General features: G+C 37.0%; 1 protein-coding gene across 1 annotated transcript; it reads right to left on the bottom strand.

Moving 5' to 3' along the window:
* Positions 1-773: 773 nt before the first annotated feature.
* Positions 774-9,736, bottom strand: LOC140137170 (cytochrome P450 2A10-like). Its single transcript, XM_072158822.1, has 3 exons — positions 9,332-9,736; positions 2,993-3,934; positions 774-958 (listed from the first exon to the last, which is right to left on the bottom strand). The coding sequence occupies exons 1-3, from the start codon at positions 9,696-9,698 to the stop codon at positions 774-776; spliced, it is 1,494 nt and encodes a 497-aa protein (XP_072014923.1). The 5' UTR covers positions 9,699-9,736.
* Between the last annotated feature and the right edge of the window lie 10,510 nt (positions 9,737-20,246).

Below are 20,246 nucleotides of genomic sequence, written 5' to 3'. Positions count from 1 at the left end.
ATAATACTTTTGCGTTGCGGAATGATGCGTTTAATCGTAAAATTGTTACTCAAACAATGCTGACGAAAATACACGTTATAAAATATGAACATTTCTAGTGTCTATATTTTGAGTTACTTCATATTCACATGCATATTTTTTCCAAATTTTTAGTTTTGCTGCTTTTACCAGTCAAGAATATGCAAATGTATGCATATTATGTGTTTTAACAGTAAAAACCATTTCCACAGACAAATATGTTTCCAGAAAATATAGCCTTTTAAATGAAACCAAAATCACATGCTTGACATGACTTTTAAATTTTGACAACTTGGGCGAGCTTGCTTGGAATTGCCCATAAACACGACCACACGTGTTTTTTACCACTTCACCATCACCTAACAACCTTACCCACCAACCACGTATGCCTAAAACCGCACAACCCGAGAACCGCTCCAGTTGTTAAAGCTCAGATCTGATATATTAATTTCAGTCTCATCAGTACTTATGTTTAGATCATTAATATCATCAGCACTCAACATGGTGATTTAAATTTACTACTACATGTACTACAAAAATACAATCCATTCAATGGGGCAATCCGATCCATGTAACTTTGAGATCTGTTAATTCGTTTTTGCGCACAAAGCATTCATTTTATGTTTATCCTTTGTAATTATGTATTATGCTGTAACATAACAAATCTTACATTAAGAATAAAATGATATACAAAAAATGAACAGATTACTATTGAAATTCAGCACCAACTAAAACGAGAAAAGAGAATACCAGATTTAGTCGCGCTTAATGACTCTCAGTTTGTACGCTTCTGGGTGTGTGACAACCCCGTCGATTGGTTTCAAGGTAGGCATCGGTACGTCCTCAGATGTCTTCTCAAATTTGAACTGATGCAGAAGATGGGTAAAGAAGATGAAGAGTTCTTGTCTCGCCAGAGCTTCACCAAGACATACACGGCGCCCTAAAACGTAAAAGATAAAAATATATTTTATTATGGAATAAAAAAAGGTCAAAATGGGCGCACCTACGCTTGATAAGAAAATGGCAACGAAGTAATTTATTTTCAAACGGTCGTGCCGTATTGAGCCTGTTCAAAGAAGGCTGATAAGCGATTTCAAGGAGCCTATATGTGACACGATCTGGTCCTTGGGGGCCAAAGGTGGCAAATTTGAAATTGAGATAAAAAGGTAAAAATAAGTAGTAAAAAAACAATAAAATACATAAGAAAATAGACATCAAAAAACTTCATAACTTTAGAACCAAGTATGCTAGACCATTGGTGTTTTCAGTAAACGGCTGGGGTATGAACGTTTGGACAGTATTTATTTTGGGACATCAGAGCACATTAGACATATCGAATTGCATTCTGAATACGAAGAATGCCATTCTGATATCAAATAATTTGGATTTTTTGAAATTCGCAATTTAATACACATTTTATGGCAAATCATTAATATTTTTGATATTTAACAGTACTTGAAGTAAACTTTATAAATCTGATGATTTATACTTAAAAGTGTATGTAGGTGGGATGAAAAACCGACGATCAATTGAAAATTTTGACCTTTCGTATTGAAGATATTGAATTTTTTCCCAAAACACCCCAAAAAATTAGGTCTTTTGGGGAAAAAATCCATATCTTCAATATGAAAGGTCAAAATTTTCAATTGACCGTCGGCTTTTCCTCCCTGCTACATACACTTTAAGAATATATCATTAGATTTATATAATTTACTTCGAGGACTGTTATATATCAAAACTTGAAAAATATCAATTTTTTATAATTTGTCATAAAATTTGTATTATATTGTGATTTTCAAAAATGAAAATTATTTGATATCAGAAAGACATGCTTCGTATTCAGAATGCAATTCGATAGGTCCGAGGTGCTCTCATGTCCCACAAAAAATACTGTCGAAACGCAATAAACGCTCATTTTAGATTTAGAAATAATTTCTTCATATTTTTGGTGTTATCTGTCGTTTACATATCCTTCCTAAAACACAAAAGTGCGACCCTCTCCAAACATCTAAATTAGCTAAAAATTTAGGACATGTTACAAAACTATATTTTCTAGAACCTATTTAGAATAGTTTAAATGTAGCTTGTGCCGTTTTTTTGTGGCATCCTTCAGGACGGAGCGGTCCGTTACCAATATAGCTCAATATTTTCGGTCAAATCTCTATTCAATTAACACGGGGAGTTGGCTAGCTATGAGCTAGCTATGCTTTGCCCTCACTCATATTCTACGAAAGTGCGACCCCTTCTGAACATCTAACCTAGCTGTAATTTTAGGTCATGTTAGAGAAATATATTTGCTAGAAGTTTGGAGAATAGTTAAAATATTGGCCGGTTATTTTTCACACAGTGATGTTAACTAGGCAATGCCCATATACCTATAACATACACTGTTTGTAGAGGTCACGCGTCAATGGTGAGAGCACTGTGTATTGTGTATAGGAAAACGGACAGTAACTGCAGTATGGTGGAAGACAATATCCACTGCATGACAGTACCTTCCTGGGTTCCAGAAGGAAGAAGGAAAGTCGGTCGCCCTAAGACAACATGGAGGCGGACAGTGGAAAAAGTAAGGAAGAAACTAGTGTGGAGGCCAGTGTGGATAGCTAGTTATGGGCCACAGGGTAGGATAGGATGTGGGGGCAAATGGGTGGACGACAAAGGTCAAAAAACCCTTTTATGAAAAATAATACCCGCGTCCAGTACACATTTTCAAAATCAGCCTCCAATAAATCCTGGTTACAAGCTTTAGGAATTACTTGACTTACATTATGAAAGAAGATGATTATTACCACAAAAGAATCTATTTTTAGTGATTCGTGTATCAATTGTACATGCTAAATATCGCTTAACTGATAAACGAAACACTTTTTACGGAGTTAGTCACCTTCGCTCGAGGATACGTTTAAATAATACATACACGATATATTTAAATGCTTGTTGGCATTCATCTGGCCTGTTTAATTTAATTACCCACCTATTCCAAATGGAATCACTTCATCAGGTTCATGAAAATTACCCTCGTCGTCCAAAAAGCGTTCTGGTCTAAACTCTTCTGGATCTCGCCACAATTCAGGGCTGTGCATCACTGCGTACAGATTAGAAATCACTACGCTATTTTTTGGGATAGTGTAGCCACGGAAAGTTGTCGTGTCTCCTGCTACATGAAATGCAGACAAAGGTAGGAGTGAAATGATTCGATGAAGCTCCGCAATAACGGCTTGTGTATATGGGAGGTTATTTTTATCGTCCAACTTCGGTAACCTGTTACGACCGACTACCGTATCGATTTCGCGATGTATGCGATCCTGCACCTTCGGGTATCGGACAAGGTATTGACTGCCCCATTGAAGTGTAGTTGAAACCGTCTCTGTCCCCCCTAAGAAAAGAACTAATATTTGTCCGGCCATATTATCTGGATTTCGGAATGAATTCGGATCATCGGATTTGTGAAGTCGTATCTCATTCAACCACAAATCGATTACGTCATTCAAGTTATCCGTGTCAAAGTTTTTACGATGACTTTCAATCATGCTGTTTATGAATGCCAGTAGCTCATCAACAACTTTGTTCAGTTCTTGCTTCGCTTTACTTGGGATGTTGATGGGAAGAAATACTTCCAACCCACCTGCCCCAAGTAGTTCATTTAAACGATACAAACGATCTGTAAGCCGATGAATGCGCTCGTCGGAAAGTTCAAATCGGGTCCCAAAAACGACTTTAGAGATGATGTTGGATACCGAATTACTGACATACCAAGAAAGATCGACAGGTTGACCTTTAAGTTTGATAAACTCCTCGATCAGATTTGTGCTTTCTTTTCTGATAGGTTCCTCAAAACGAGATGTACCGACTCCAAATTGACGGAAGCAGGCTAAAGTAAAAATCCGGCATGGTCCCATGTCATCCCATTTGTTAACTACAAGCAAATTATAAAAGATATAATGGACTAAGTTAAATTATTATTATTATCAAAGTGAGTTTGAATAAACAAATTAAAACTTAATACAAAACTACTGTAAACATTTTACAAATTGCTTTGGCGGTGAATTATGATAGCAATAATCATAATAACAAAGACGAGAATGAAACGGCCATTTTGTATTTATACTTGGAATTTTCGGGACTTTTGATGTATTTTTAAGTATACTTTTCTGAATGAATGGTGATTAAATGGCTTCTGTCGCCTTAGTGGTGAGTTTTCTTTTTATTGTCTTATCTTATTTTCGCTTATTTTTCTTTATTTGACTAGCCATGTTCCATGTCATTCCATTTTCTTATTAACAAGAAAAATGATAAAACATGAACTTTTATTTTTATTTTCTCAGTGAGTGGGAAGAACAAAACCTTGAATGACAAGGGATTATAATGTCGATAATAACGTTGCGTATTATTGAAAGTGATCATTAACAAACATCTCAAAAAAGTAACCCCTTTAAGGGTACTTGCCCATCAATTTCATTCAGGGGCGTGTTTGAAAAACGGCACAGCGCATTAGTAAAAATAATAAAAAATACTAAAATTTACACCAGGGTTCGAACCACTGCCAATGCACTATGAATGCTAAAGATGCCTACTGTGCCACGGTGACTGTGGTTAATATTGATAGGAATACAGCCATAGAAAGACATATACTATTTTCTACTTGTCTGTTTGTTTTTCATTTAATACAAATTAATTTTGATGAATTGAACTGGTATGACTCTTAGGACTCGTCATAAACGACGATTAATTTTGTAATAATAAAATGAAAACGCTGGGTCATTCACGACGTCATTTGTAATTTTATTTATATTTATTTATATTTATAACATTTGGCACAAGGCCAGGCAGATCCAATATTGATTACACAATAAATTGAAGGATTGCCCTTACATTAAAATCAAAACATTACTAGAAAATACATATAATCAGTACAGAATAAAATAAAACAAAACATAAATTATGTGAACTGGTTAGAGGAGGTGGGACTGGATGGCCAATTTGAAGGCCTGGAGGGAAGAAGCATTGACAATAGCTTCAGGGAGATAATTCCAGATGGAGGAGGCAAACGGATAAAATGATCTCTGGGACAATGAAAGCCGGCGGAAAGGAACTTGAACAGCGCGGGAATTGAGGTTTCGTAGACCAGGTCTGGGATGAGGCTGGAAAGGGTTTGGAGAAGAACAAAGATTGGCAAAGATTTTAAATAAGTGACACAGGGAAGCAACATCACGACGCTTACTAAGAAGAGGCAGGTCGGAATCCAATAGAAGGTCCTCATGGGAGAGGTTCCAAGACTGAAGAATGACACGACAGGGGAATCTTTGGGTAGACTCAAGACGGTTGGTAAGGGTTATGTTAAGAGGATGCCAAGTAGTACAACCTTACTCCAGAATGGGGGCGAACCAAGGCCAAGTACAAAGAACGACGGATGCTGAAGGGGGCTGATTGGAAAGATCTATGAATGAAGCCGATGATTTTGCGAGCTTTTCTGCATATGTTATCAATGTGAAGATTCCAGGAAAGCTTGTCAGACAGCCAGACACCAAGAAATTTCGCAGATGACACACGTTCAATAGGCAGGCTGTTAAGAGTGAAATTGAGATCCGGAAAAGGGTCCTTCTTAGTGGAAATGACCATGACTTTTGTTTTGGAGGAATTGACAGAAAGGTGATTAAGGGAGAACCAAGAATGGATGGAATCAATGTCGGATTGGAAATCAACCAAGTCATCAGGAGCAGAGATAGGCTTGAAGAGAGTAGTATCGTCTGCATAAAGAACAAGAGAACTGTTTAAAGAAAAGGAAGAAAGACACAAGTCATTAACATAGACAAGAAACAACAGAGGCCCCAGGACAGAGCCCTGGGGAACTCCAGAAAGCACAGGAACAGATTGTGAGTCCACACCACGGATAGCAACCAACTGGGACCTGTTGGACAGGTAAGACCTGAACCAAGAGAGGAGTGGACCGGAAATACCAACAGCTCTGAGTTTATGGAGCAGAGGGCTGTGGGGGACACGGTCAAAGGCTTTGGATAGGTCAAAAAGAGCCATGGCGATGCTTTTGCGATCCTCAAGGTGATTGTACCATTCATAAAGAGCAGTTGAGAGTGCATCCGTGGTGGAAGACTTGGGTAAGAAACCAAACTGTCTGTTTGTGAGAATATTATTGTTGATGAGATGCTGCAAAACTTGACTATGAATAACCTTTTCCAGAAGCTTACTGCAAATTGGTTGCAAAGAGATAGGTCTGTAGTTAGAGGCAGCGTGAGGATCCCCAGACTTGAAAACAGGGATCACTCGAGACAGTTTCCATGCATCAGGAATACGGCCAGTTATGAGACTCAAGTTGAAAATATCAGAAAGAATAGGCGAGAGAGTAACCACAGTGTGTTTCAACATGAGGCTTGTGATTCCATCAATCCCAGCGGCTGAGTTGTTGTTAAGCTTGGAGATTAAGGGGTGGATGGCATCGCTGGAACAACTGCAAAGAGAGATAAAGGAAGAAATGTCATAATGGAGAGATGGAATGTCAGAAATACTGGAGTCATTGAAGCATTTGGAAAAGAAATTACAAAAAATATTGGCAATCTCAGCCGAAGTGGTACCAGAAGTGCCGTTATGGTGAACACTATCAGGAATTGGAGATTTACCTGACCTGGACATGAAAAAAGAATGGAAATGATTCCATGCACTATCAACATCCTCCCCTTTGGTGAGTTGGTAAGTGGACAATATATAATTGGCCTTTTCCCAGTCGGCTTTGCTGTATTGCCAGATTTTGCGGCGTACAACGTCGGGTTTGGTTAGCTGAATATCAAGACTGCAGTGAATAACAGAATGATAACAAGCACCAACAGGAGGAAGGTGATTGACATTGGTAATCAAATCAGGATCATTACAATATATGTGATCAATGAGAGAGGGAGTAGTGTTGGGTGCGTGGTAAGTTGGCTCAGAGACAGATTGATGGAGGTTATGAGCAGACATAAAATCAGAGATATCATTGAACAGATAGTGGGATTGGTCCAAGAGGTTGACATTGAAGTCACCTATGACAATAACCAATGCAACCAATTTGCAGTAATTCATGTCAAAACCTGGGGAGTGACCACACACATCCGTGTATACGTGCGCAATCGATACTCAATGATCCAGACAATACCATTTGAATATACCGCCCTTATGTATGCACCTGCTTGAAACATCTTGTCACTTGCGGGAAGATATACTATACCCTAATAGCTTACAATAGATACCCACCGTAAATAGCTCTCTTCATTGCCTCGCTGTGCCAGTGCCAGTACGCGTAGTGTACGTACTTTTGAACCATATTAATTTTGTTCAAAAATGATAGGAAGGGACTGTTTTCAGCTAAAATGTTGCCCAATGGTATCAGGAAGTGTTGCAGAAAGGTAAGCGTACTCATTATTTATTCAAAATTTATTTATTTATAAAATCCGACTGGGAAATCTGAAAAAAAAATGTCAGGTCAAAATTTTCACCTTAGAAATATTGTGAAATAAACTCGAATCAAAATTAGGCTCCGCAAACAACGTCCAATTATTTCCAGAGGGGTTTGCTACACGCGTATATTATACAAATATTGACTGCTTTTTATTCGGGGCATGGTTAAAATTATAGGCCCGCGGTGATCTCAAAACCATGACTATGCCCCGAGGCGTAGCCGAGGGGCATTGTCATGGTTTTGAGATCACCGCGGGCCTATAGTTTTAACCATGCCCCGAATAAAAAACAGTCAATATTTGTTTTATATACCAAATCTTAAGATTCTTGTCATCTGTTTGGTTAAAAGCATCGATTTTGGGAAGAAAAATTAATAGTTTCAATGCGAACGGCACACAGATTACAATCTGCGATTTCTGCGTGATTATAACGCGTGAAAACATCAACTCGTGCGTAATATCATTTTACGCTGGGAAAAACGCGCAGTTTGATCGTGACGCACGTGACCGGTCCATAGTTCATTTCCATGGACCGGTCCATAGTTCATTTTGCGGGCATAGTTAATTCAATGACTGCACTTTCAACCAATCAGATGACAGGAATCTATATATGAGGTATATAAAATAAATTATGATTTGGGGTTAATTTGAGAATAGTTATGCCTCAAGTTTCAAAATACACCGAGTGCACCTTTTTTGACCAAAAACCTCGACAATTCAACACTCTGTAAAAACAAATCAAGAATTATCTGGGATAATTGCAACTAAGTATATGAACGTTATGATCTAAGCTACCAGATGCATCATTAATTTCATGACTATGATATTTAGTCCCCTCTCCCACCATTTCATTTAGTCCGGCCACAAGAATCGTACTGAGGTACGTGATGTACACAAAACATATGGAAGTATTATTTTTGCATCCGAAAGAGTGTATTTTTAAATTGGAAAATGGGAACACCAATGAAAGTGAATCTTAACACCCTCCTGGACAATAACAAAAATAACACAAAAGGACATAATAATAGAAAATGGTAATTTGCATATGTGACCGTACAGCACGAATAGAGCCGTAAATGTCCTCAATTGTATTCTGAGTTACAGTGTAAAATGGGCATGAAGGTCATATTCATAGGTATTTCAATTTGGTGCTACGTGTATCTCATTAAATGAGGTACACGTAGCACCAAATTGAGGTACCTATGAATACGACCTTCATGCCCATTTTACACTGTAACTCAGAATACAATTGAGGACATTTACGGCTCATTCGTGCTGTACGGTCACATATATCCAGAATGACCGCTAATGCAGGGCTCGAATTTCAAAATTGAGCGAATATGCATAAAGACGATCTAGTTGTATTTCTCTCATTATCAGGATTAAGAAAAGTATAGTTTTACCTATTTCCGATGTACAGTTTGTGGAGACCCTTTTCCATCATTGTTCACAGGAGTATAAAAATGAAAAACAAAGCTCTGATTTTGATAAAAGTGGTCTCAAATTATTCCAGTAGGAAAAACATTTTAACCAAGGAATGGCTTGCCATATCTCAGGTCTTTCGTTACCTATTTCACAGGGGGAAAGTCATAGCCCATTGAATCATGTTAAACTTTACCTACTTTTTGATGTTACTCAGGCGGGTAACAATGTTGTTACCCAGGTCACAAAAAAGTAGAATAAATTAGTTCAATGGCATTGTAAAAATGAGTTATTCTAATAACTTAAAAGGATTTTAGTGGACTTTTGACCGCCATATTTGATCTAAAGGAAACATTTAAATCCAAAATAACATACGTGTCACGTATGGTCTTGGAACTCTGGTAGGAAAAATTGATAGTTTTTGGGTTGGACCTGTCTATACTTACAAGTTCGACTGAACATCTTGGCTTGCAGTTCATTTACTCCTCTATCATTCAGTTTAGCATCTTGATAAGCCTCACGTATTGCCTGATATTCATTCAAAACCACGATAGGCATCCCAAATACTGTGAACGAATATACTTGTCCATATTTATTGCCAAGCTTCATCAAGAACTTGTTCAGACGTTCGCCTTTGTAGAGAGAGTATGCGACGCGGGGAGCAAATCCAATATAAGGAATGAGAGTAAATGGTCCTGGCGGTAAGTTAGTTTTTTTGGACAAGAACATAAGCGCGAGGATGACAAACAGAAGTGTAATCGGAAATAAAGACCATCCTGAAATCATTGATATAACAATAGAACTTGATGCCATCTCGATACCTGACCGGATACCAATCCTTCAATCAAAAGGTTGTGTTATCTCTGAAAGGAAAACAATATTGACCGTATGTTGAGATAAGGCTTTGTTACGGTTTTCATTGGTGGTCACATAGTTAATAATAATAATAATAATAATAATAATAATAATAATAATAATAATAATAATAATAATAATAATAATAATAATAATAATAATAATGATAATAATAAAATGAAAGTTCATCTGTATTGGTAATCTATATAAAGAGAGATTTTAACTCTTGATCTCAATACAAAAATATCTACCTCCGTAAGTTTCAGCTGTTCCTACTACAGCCTTCTTCAACGGAATGACCCGATCGTGCACTCTTGAAGTGTGACGTAATGACTGGGTTACAGACCTTTGGTAACTTTTAGCGTCCTTCTTCTTTGTTCAGAGATGGTTGGTTGGCCCTGATGTGGATGGCCTCCTTGACTCCTTTCTGAAATCAGCGGGGTTCCCTATCCAAAATTAAGACTTTGTCCAGGTAGACGTGATAGCCCGGTGACTCTATGCTGATATGTTTGGACGTCTGTGTTCAAGAAATATGGTCTTGAGAGAACGTTCAGTCTCTCCGATGTAAGATTCTTTGCAAGTGCCTCTTGATTTAGCAGTCAAGTTAGCTCAATTGATAAGGCGTTCGACTATGGGGCGAGAGGTTGCGGGTTCAAACCCTGGTGGTGCCTAGTACGCTCTCGTGGAAACATTGAGTTAGCTTGAAAGGAACTTAGTGTTAATTGTCCCATTGTAACCCGTACGAAACTCGGGGAGCTGATCCTGGTTGATTACTTATTTATTTATTTATTTATTTATTTATTTATTTATTTATTTATTTATTTATTTATTTATTTATTTATTTTTTATTTATTTATTTATTTATTTATTTATTTATTTTTTAATTTTTAATTTTTTCATTTATTTATTATGCTTCATCACTGGCTCATATACAATTACAAAGACAAATATATTATATATAAATATTGCACATACTAATCAAGACAAAGTAAATAGAATAAAATGCCAGCGAAAAGAATGGGACAAACAGGTGCAAAATCACCTCTAGGGCCATCCCACCTTTCGATTTTTGAAAACAATTTTTTGGGGGAAAGGATCAGTGCCTGTGCATAGTGTACTATAAATAACCCTTATACCAAATTTTTGGAAATTCCTTCGAAGTGCTTCAGAGGTCCTTTGATATAGGGTAGCACGATCTGTCCCTCGGATGTTGCAGTACTGTCCTTGTTAGAGTCTGATTTTACAATCTATATTGATTATAGCGAATTAAGATGATCTGTAAATTCCTATCCAAAATTAAGACTTTGTCCAGGTAGACGTGATAGCCCGGTGACTCTATGCTGATATGTTTGGACGTCTGTGTTCAAGAAATATGGTCTTGAGAGAACGTTCAGTCTCTCCGATGTAAGATTCTTTGCAAGTGCCTCTTGATTTAGCAGTCAAGTTAGCTCAATTGATAAGGCGTTCGACTATGGGGCGAGAGGTTGCGGGTTCAAACCCTGGTGGTGCCTAGTACGCTCTCGTGGAAACATTGAGTTAGCTTGAAAGGAACTTAGTGTTAATTGTCCCATTGTAACCCGTACGAAACTCGGGGAGCTGATCCTGGTTGATTACTTATTTATTTATTTATTTATTTATTTATTTATTTATTTATTTATTTATTTATTTATTTATTTATTTTTTATTTATTTATTTATTTATTTATTTATTTATTTTTTTAATTTTTTAATTTTTTTCATTTATTTATTATGCTTCATCACTGGCTCATATACAATTACAAAGACAAATATATTATATATAAATATTGCACATACTAATCAAGACAAAGTAAATAGAATAAAATGCCAGCGAAAAGAATGGGACAAACAGGTGCAAAATCACCTCTAGGGCCATCCCACCTTTCGATTTTTGAAAACAATTTTTTGGGGGAAAGGATCAGTGCCTGTGCATAGTGTACTATAAATAACCCTTATACCAAATTTTTGGAAATTCCTTCGAAGTGCTTCAGAGGTCCTTTGATATAGGGTAGCACGATCTGTCCCTCGGATGTTGCAGTACTGTCCTTGTTAGAGTCTGATTTTACAATCTATATTGATTATAGCGAATTAAGATGATCTGTAAATTCCTGCGCGTGTTCTTTTTAGAGCTTTGTGTGTATGTGTCGTCGACGTAACGATACCAACAAACCGGGGGTTGGGATGCTGTTCAATGGCTATTTGTTCTAAGTGTTCCATGTATAGATTGCACACAATCGGCGAGACAGGCGAGGCCATGGCCGCTCCATGGATTTGCTGGTAATATATGCCATTGTAAACAAAGTACAGGCAACGAAGACAAACATCAAGGAGTTTAACAACATGGGCCGCAGACAACACTTACTGAGTTCTTTTGTTACGAGTCGTACTTGACTCAAGGCCAAAATCAGCTTTTACCCGAACTCACACCAATGCACAACACAAATACACTGTTTGATTAAACTAACAAAATCTAAGTCTTTAATTGAAAGCAAGTTTTAATTGGTACAATATATGACAACAAATGCACATACACAATAATCAAATATAATCACTCTTTAAATATTTAGTACTTAGCCAGCATTCTTGTTCTTGGTGATCATAAAGAGTTCTTGCAATGTTCTGGACGGCTGATGTATATACTTATTCTCTTGCCCTGCGAAAATCAGCGAAGTCCTTTGTACACTTGCATTGATAAATATCCTTGCGTATAAAATCCTCACACAAATCTCCTTGCGCTGCTTTCTCCAAACTTAACTCCTTGCGCTGCTTTCTCCAAACTTAGTGCTATTTCCACCTTTCACAAAATATCTTCAGGAAACAGGACTGCGGTGCAGTTGTCCCCACTTATTTTGACAGTTGTGTTGCTCCATTAACCAGACTTCAGCAAATCGGCAGAAGAATATATATTCCTTTCTTGGAAGAAGTACGTTCTTTGACGTATTCTAGATCTTCTCCGACAACACCGGCAGGTAGTAGTGCATTGACTACTTAACTTAATTCTGGTTAGCAATTTCCTTTCTTTGAAGGAATTGTACTGTAAGCATATAAGCTAGCTAGCCCAGATCAACACTATAAACTGTGAAGAATTATGTTTACCTTTTCTTATATACCAAGCAGTGGGAAATCCCAAATATTAATAGCCAAATGTGATCTTGGAAATTCCCAAGCCTTAATTATAACATTAACCTTTCACATGACATCATTTCCTGAGGGGACTCCCGTGATGTCATCTTCACTTTACAACCTCAGGGGGTTTCCAAGTATTCCAAATTAGATATGATTCAATTTGTTTTGCTCAATTTAAGAGGGGAATTCCCAGCTATCCATTCAATTTGCTGAGAGGGGAATCCCTACATTGTCTCATGAAATAGATTTTAATTGTAAACAAAGATAAATCATCCAATTAAATTACTCAGGGCACATCACACTTTCTTGCAGAGTGGTATCTCTTTCCAATCTAGACTCTATAATGGGGAGTGCTGTTACATCATACGATCGAAGCTCTTCATCATTTTCAATGCGTTCATTTTTTATTCAGTCAGCGAAATGATGCGAATTGGTCATGTGGTTTTTTGTCTTACCAATCAACAAAGAAAATGTCTATTTGGGCGCTACAAGTTACCAAAGGTCTATGACCCGGTCATTACGTCACACTTTATGAGTGCACGATCGGGTAATTCCGCTGTAGTAGCAACAGCTAAATATTTTTGTATTGAGATCAAGAGTTAATGTATGTAACTATTTTAAACTGTTGCGATTTGGTAGTTCATAGCATCGTGCGAATGGTAGTGAGCTTTGGCAAAAATTGCATTGATCATTTCATAGCGAGTGTGTAGAAGAATTCAAATATCACAGATATATTTTTCTAGATCCTTGATTTACGTTGTATATAAAAAGGGCTGAAACAACAACACTTTTGTAAAACGTACATAACTCATCAACAACAATAAATTAAGCAAGTTTTAAAATCGATTTATTTTTTTTGGCTGCTTCGACCAACACAAATCCCAAAAAAACCACTCAACAAGAGATCGAACTCGAGCAATGAAAACCAAAAAGCAACATGAAAACAAAACGTTGCAATATATCGGTAATTGTGTTCCAAAGAGAATGTATTGGAAATTTATATGCAAGAATGCATATAAAATCAAGAAAATCGCGTTTTTTTTCTCTCGATGGCATGCCAAATGCACTTTCTAAAAGGATCATGAAAATACCCCTAGGTTTGTTGTTACGTTGACAAATCAACTGAACGGCTTTTGTCTTTACCTGTTCACAAAGACAGATATTGGCCGGTCAGGGCAGACACTACTTTAAAAAAATTGCGTTTAGACAGACATGTTGTCATGTGGTTATCACATACTCAGTCAGTAATACTTAATTTTGAACCACATGAACATGCATATCAATTCCTATTGCCCCGAAATTTAAAGTCAATGTGTGGTGTAACCTTGGATAGTCTTTATAATAATATGGAAACAATACTTTGCCCACCTGTACCGAACATTAGTACAAATACGTAGGGAGGGGGGGGGGGGAAATTTGGTCCTAAAAGTGACTCAATATTAGAGCCCTACATATTTCTTAAAATGAAGATATAAGACCCAATGTAATTCAGGCTGGATAACTGTACCTAATTTAATGCAAACCATGACAAACAAAGTTTTTTAATTCTTGGTGACACATGCTCTTTAAAAATTTGGGATTTTATATTCCTACATAAGTGGCACAAATGTTTTTTGGCATCCTTCTGAAATGATAAGAATTTGATTGGTTCCATTTTATTCTGTGTGCCCTGTGGTTCCCACGAGGGGTCAAAGATCACAGTGGGGGAAAATTTAAAAATAGTCCCATCATGTGTAATGCATATATCTCAAATTGTTCCTCTCATCACAGGGAATAAAAGAGTCAATTGTCATATTTTTCTACGGTGCTTAGTTCAGGAGTTATACGGTCGAATAGGTCAAATTGTCAGATTTCATCGAAACTGGTCTCAAGTTACTCCCCTTAACATAAGAAATCTCAAACATAATTATACTTAATTTAAAATTAAGAGTCCATGCAGCCAGAATCCAATAGATGTACAAGTTTGACATTTGACCCATAATTTCATCCGATTCTGATGTTATAAATGTCTCAAATAAAATTGTTTCCAATTTGGTTTGGCGACAGGAGTAATTTAAGACAAATTTCGATTGAATCGGTACATTTAAAAAAAAATGGCTTCTGTGCATGAGATATTTGACATTGCAACTGACTTTTTGTTTATTTGAGATTTACAGCATGATAGAACAGATATTAAACATTTTTTATCATCTAGAACTTACTATGAATTGAAATTTGAACCTACTACCCATAAATGTATAGGTCGCCTGGGCCGAAGTTGACCATAACTTGGAATATGTAACCAGCGAAAGAATGCAGAATTCAGCTGGCTCGAGTTTAACTTTGGGCATAAAACTTAAACTATAGCTTAAATGCACAACGTTACAGCTCATTGAAATATATCAATGTTCCGAACTTTATCTTCCTTACCAAAGGTTTAAAAAAAATTAAATCCCTTAAAATATATATATAATTAATCATCGGAAACGATGGAAATATTATTCAACCGCAGGGCCGTCGCTAGACCATTTTCGCAGGGTGTGTGGAAAAGTAATTTTGCTTGCATTAATGTGTAGATATGATCGAGCGCGAATCCTGAGTTTAAACGGGCCAGAGTCCCGCCGTGGCCCCTCACAGCGTGGTCCAGGGAAGCTCATGGACGTACCGGAGTCACGGGGGGAGGGAGGAGCAATATGTGTAAATTGATATCTGTTAGTAATACTAAAAGATCATCACCAGGGTCCAAATTTAGTACAACTGTGTCCTGAAATATAATCCCAGTATTTCGAGCCAGTGAGGTAGACTTATCTCCCCCTCACTCCTGTTGATATGCCTCTGGTGGGGTACATAAGTCAGTGTTTGGTGTTGCACCCCTACACCTCACGACGACGGCCCTGAATGGGGGCTAAATCTTTATGCGAACGTTAACACTGTCTTTCATAACGCGTCCACTTCTTAAACATAACCAACTTTCTTTTTGGTCACAACAACAACATTTGAAAATCATCCGAATTTCAATGAAAGTTCATAAACTACTTACTAAATCAATAACCTATTATTTAAAAAACCTGAAAAAAGAAAGGAAATAAATTACCCCGGTAAATACCTCAGTCAGGCTTCAGTAGCTCTCAGTCGGAGAAAATCCAAATCCAAAAGGGTACACAGCCCAGAAGTCAAAGCATAACTAAATCCTGAGTACCACTGGGACATACCATTAATTACACAGGTGGGATATTCATGGTAGGGCACATGGGTTGGTATAGTCTATATCGCTACCTCCAGTCAGCGGCACTAAATTTGAAAAAAGTAACGCTAAGCTAACGAAGAACATATTGAACTTCAAAGCTAGTGCCGCTGACTGGCGGTAGATAAATAGATCATAGCGCTAGTTTTCAACCATTCTTTTTTGCCATTTTATATTCCCTATATATTCATGGTAGACTCTGCATGGTATGGGGGGATTGGTGCCAAAACACGTCACACCATACAAGGTTTATCAAACAGTAAACACTTTGAAACTAGCCATGAATAGAGTATCGTGTGGTTTATTTATGGTTTGTAGGATGACCAGTATTTGTGTTTGATTCCGTTGTTCATATATGACTTTTGGTCTCCGTTTTGATAACTTTTGACCTTGGTTGAAATTAATTAGGGACAATTTATTTTTATTTGTTACCGAGTGCGGGAGCAGAGAGAAAGTCTCTGCGGAAAACTACATGTATATGACCCCTTTCTTCCATAATGCTCAGTGAGCATTGCTCACCCCCACCCGAGGTACGCAAAAATCACATGACCCCCTCTGCAGCAATCTGAGAAGCAATATAAACCCACCTTTAGCTGTGAACTACAAACCAGTAAAGGTACTCGTTCTTGATTCTACAATACAATACAGTTTGTGTCTTCATCAATCCCGTTTTACATAGAAATTTGTGCAATATTAATCCTGTTAATTAAACTGCATCTGAAATTGCATTGAATGCAACTTTATCATTTTCAGATTTCCTCCAGACATAAAAGGACTAGGTTATCAACAGAGGCATAACAGGGTGGAAATAATTGACCTATAGATAGGGGGTGTATTATATTGCAAAATGTATAGAAATATTTTCTCCCCCTTCAAAATATGTGGTTATGTATACAAAAAATTACTGCAGCAATGAAAAAATAATTATCAATTTCTAACCCCCTCTGAAAGTTTTTGGTTTGCGTTGCCGAATTCGGCAGACTTGCACTATGTTTAACACAGCGATATTGTTATATAGCATGTAATATACTGGTGTGACTTACATTAATTAGAGAATAAAGGTATTGTTTTTAGCCGCGGGAGTGCATCTATCGTCTCATATAACACGGGCGACATCATTATTTTAATTATTCTCATTCTTAAACACTTCAATTCAAATAAAAATATCATACAAATTTTAATCAAATTAAATCCTACATTTTGCAAGGAATTACCTAGGGCTTAAAATCGATCAGTCCCGTTGTTGCTGTGCCCTTCCGATTGGTCCAAATAGCGAGTACGCGTATCGCGTCGACGCACACGCGCTGACCCGTGTCATATCGTGTCATATCACACGGGTAAAGCTGGGTAAGAACCAATAAGATTGCAGGTACGTTCTCAAGTGTTTAAGAATTGGTGATGAACTTATCCTTTTACTGTCTATAATTGTAATTTCACATGTCATAGTCAATATATAGCATGTCTCAAAAAAAATTTTGCAAGTGAAAAGCGCCCTCTTTGGCAATTAGAAAATACCATTGTGACATGATGCTTACATCAACGTCAATGGCACAGTCTTAGCTCTCAAATACCGAGAGATATGTTTAGTTAACTACGAAAGGGTAAAATCACAATTGTGCCACTTTTACTAGGGAATATAGTGTTGGATGAATCAACCCTGGACTCAGACTAATTTCTGAACTTAAATCCCCTTTTCCGAGGACGCGGACTTGACTTGAAGCTGTACTTGAAGTTGACTGTACTGTTGCATATTGCATACATGTTATTTTATGGTTCCAAATAAGTTACGCTGAATGCTAGATTGAGTTTCACTATCTGCAATTGAGGCTCGATCGTCTCAACATATTTGGGAGGGCGAGTTAGCGCAGCGGTAATTCCCTCGCTTTGCACCACTGAGGTCTCGGGTTCAAGCCCCGGCGCGGCCCAAGGACTCATGTGCACTTGGTTTATCCCGATTCCATGCTCGCTCTCGTAGGTTTTCTCCGGGATCTCCGGTTTCCTCCTTTATCGCAAAAATCGGTGATTAGTTGTTTGGTTATCAAAACTTCCTTCACCCAATGGAATTTGGGGAGCTGCACAGATAATTGGTGGATGTTACAATCTAAATGCGGATAGGTGTGCGCCGTTCGGCAGCAACCTAGTTGATGCGATCTGATTGTGATGATTCACCATTGCAGCGAAATTACAGCGCTTTGAGTCCTCTAAGATCTGGAGAAAGGCGCTTTATAAATCCAAAATTTATTTTATTTATTATTTATAACACTTAGTGAAAACATACAATTAGTGATATGTTGACACTTTCAATTACACGGTGCTCAATTTATATAATATGCATGTCTCCATTTTATTCGTTCACTCTAATCCCAACAAACACAAAAACGTTTTAAAAACGTTTTAAAAAAGTTATATTTTGGCTTTTGGTTTAGGTAAAAACGTTTTAATAACATTAAAATGTCGGGTTATATAAAGGTCATGATTACGTTTTAAAACGTTTTGTATGAAAACACACTACAACAATATTTTTAAATGTTTAAAAAAAATGTTATTGTAAACTATTTTTGCCAAATATAGTGTCAATACTTAAATAACATTATATTAAAATATTTGAACCCAGCAAACACAGAAATGTTCTTAAAATGTTTTTTTCAAAACCTTTTAACAACATTTAAATGTCGGGTTATATAAAGGTCATGAAAACGTTTTTAAAACGTTATTTAAAATATTTTGCGCAAACGTTTGTCGCAAAATATTTTTTCAACCTCAAAATAACATTTTGTTTAGAATGTTTTGTATCAAGTTTTCAAGAATGTTTTTGGAATGTTATTAAAACGTTTTTATACCCTTTATATAACCCAACATTTAAACGTTTTCTGTAAAACATTTTTGTTTGCTGAGCAGTAGATTATCAAAAAAAATGTTTTTTAAGGTTATGAAAACGTTTTATACTATTAATATACCCTTTATATAACCCGACATTTAAACGTTTTCTGACAACCTTTTATAACCTTTTGCGAATGATGTCGAAAACGTTTTGTGTTTGCTGGGATCATACATGTACCCCTTACATGATAGTTTTCCCTGATCACATTGTCGCCTTTTATTTTCGAGCTAAACAAAAGAAGTATTTCATTTCAACGCCTATAATGCGTGTATTACATGTAGCTCACCGATCGTGTTTATTATCATGATTATTGGCGGAACTTCACGCAGCTGGGTTGTACAAACACGCCGTAAAATGCATAGCGATATGCACAAAGTTTATACGTCAACACGTAGCCATCACTCGACCAGTGAATTCTGAATAAAACCAGAGATCTCCGGATTTAATATAAAACACAATCTTACTGTAAATAAAGCACTTCAGGTTGGTCTTTCACGTGGTGTTTTAGTAAACGGTTAGAAAACGGTTAGAAAAGGTTGCGAGAAAACGTCCAAATGGCGGGTTATATATAAGGGTATAAAACGTTTTCGTGACATATAAAAACATTTGTTGATATCCTACTGCAAATATTCTAACATGATGTTATCTAAGTGTTAACAAAATATTTAGCAAAATTGTTTGCAAAAAATATTTTACAATAACATTTTGAAAACATTTTAAAAATATTGTTGTAGTGTGTTTGATTCAAAACGTTTTACAACGTTTCAACGACCATTATAACTTTTTAACTTTTATATCTAAACCAAAACCCAAAATACAACATGTTTAAAACCTTTTAAAAACGTTTTTGTGTTTGTTGGGACACCACTGGGCATCACAATCATGCACAAAGTAGATTTTCGAAAAATTGAGGGCGTCGGTGTTGAGCAAATCACACATTATGGCTTTAATTTTTTTTATATCTGGAGGAAACATGTTATTAGTGATCCTGGAACAGTTATTAGGAATTCTGAGATTCATATACAGTACATGTAGCCTGTCTCATCTCAAGTTGAGAGTAACGTCGTGTTGGATTTCGCAGTGGCAGACTCGAATTTCACGCGTCAAAATTTCACGGCTTCAAAACTCAACCGCTAGGTGCCCGCCGGTTCCGCTCGGTCCCGTCCGGTTGGAGCCGTTTCTATTGTTCTAAACAATGGAACGCGGTTCAACAGCTATCAACCGCCGGTCCCTCCCGGGGCGTGTACACACGCGTATAA

This window comes from Amphiura filiformis, chromosome 17, assembly GCF_039555335.1.
Source record: "Amphiura filiformis chromosome 17, Afil_fr2py, whole genome shotgun sequence".
NCBI lineage: Eukaryota > Metazoa > Echinodermata > Ophiuroidea > Amphilepidida > Amphiuridae > Amphiura > Amphiura filiformis.
The sequence above is the reverse complement of the archived record's forward strand: the minus strand, read 5'-3'. Positions and strand labels throughout refer to the sequence as shown.

What these genes read in the sequence shown, in the direction of transcription:
- LOC140137170 (XM_072158822.1), bottom strand. Translation starts at nt 9,698, where the DNA reads ATGGCATCAAGTTCTATTGTTATATCAATGATTTCAGGATGGTCTTTA. An exon ending in CAAGATGTTCAGTCGAACTT is followed by an intron (nt 3,935 to 9,331) that starts GTAAGTATAGAC and finishes ATTTGCTTGTAG; the next exon opens with TTAACAAATGGGATGACATG. An exon ending in AGTGATTCCATTTGGAATAG is followed by an intron (nt 959 to 2,992) that starts GTGGGTAATTAA and finishes TTTACGTTTTAG; the next exon opens with GGCGCCGTGTATGTCTTGGT.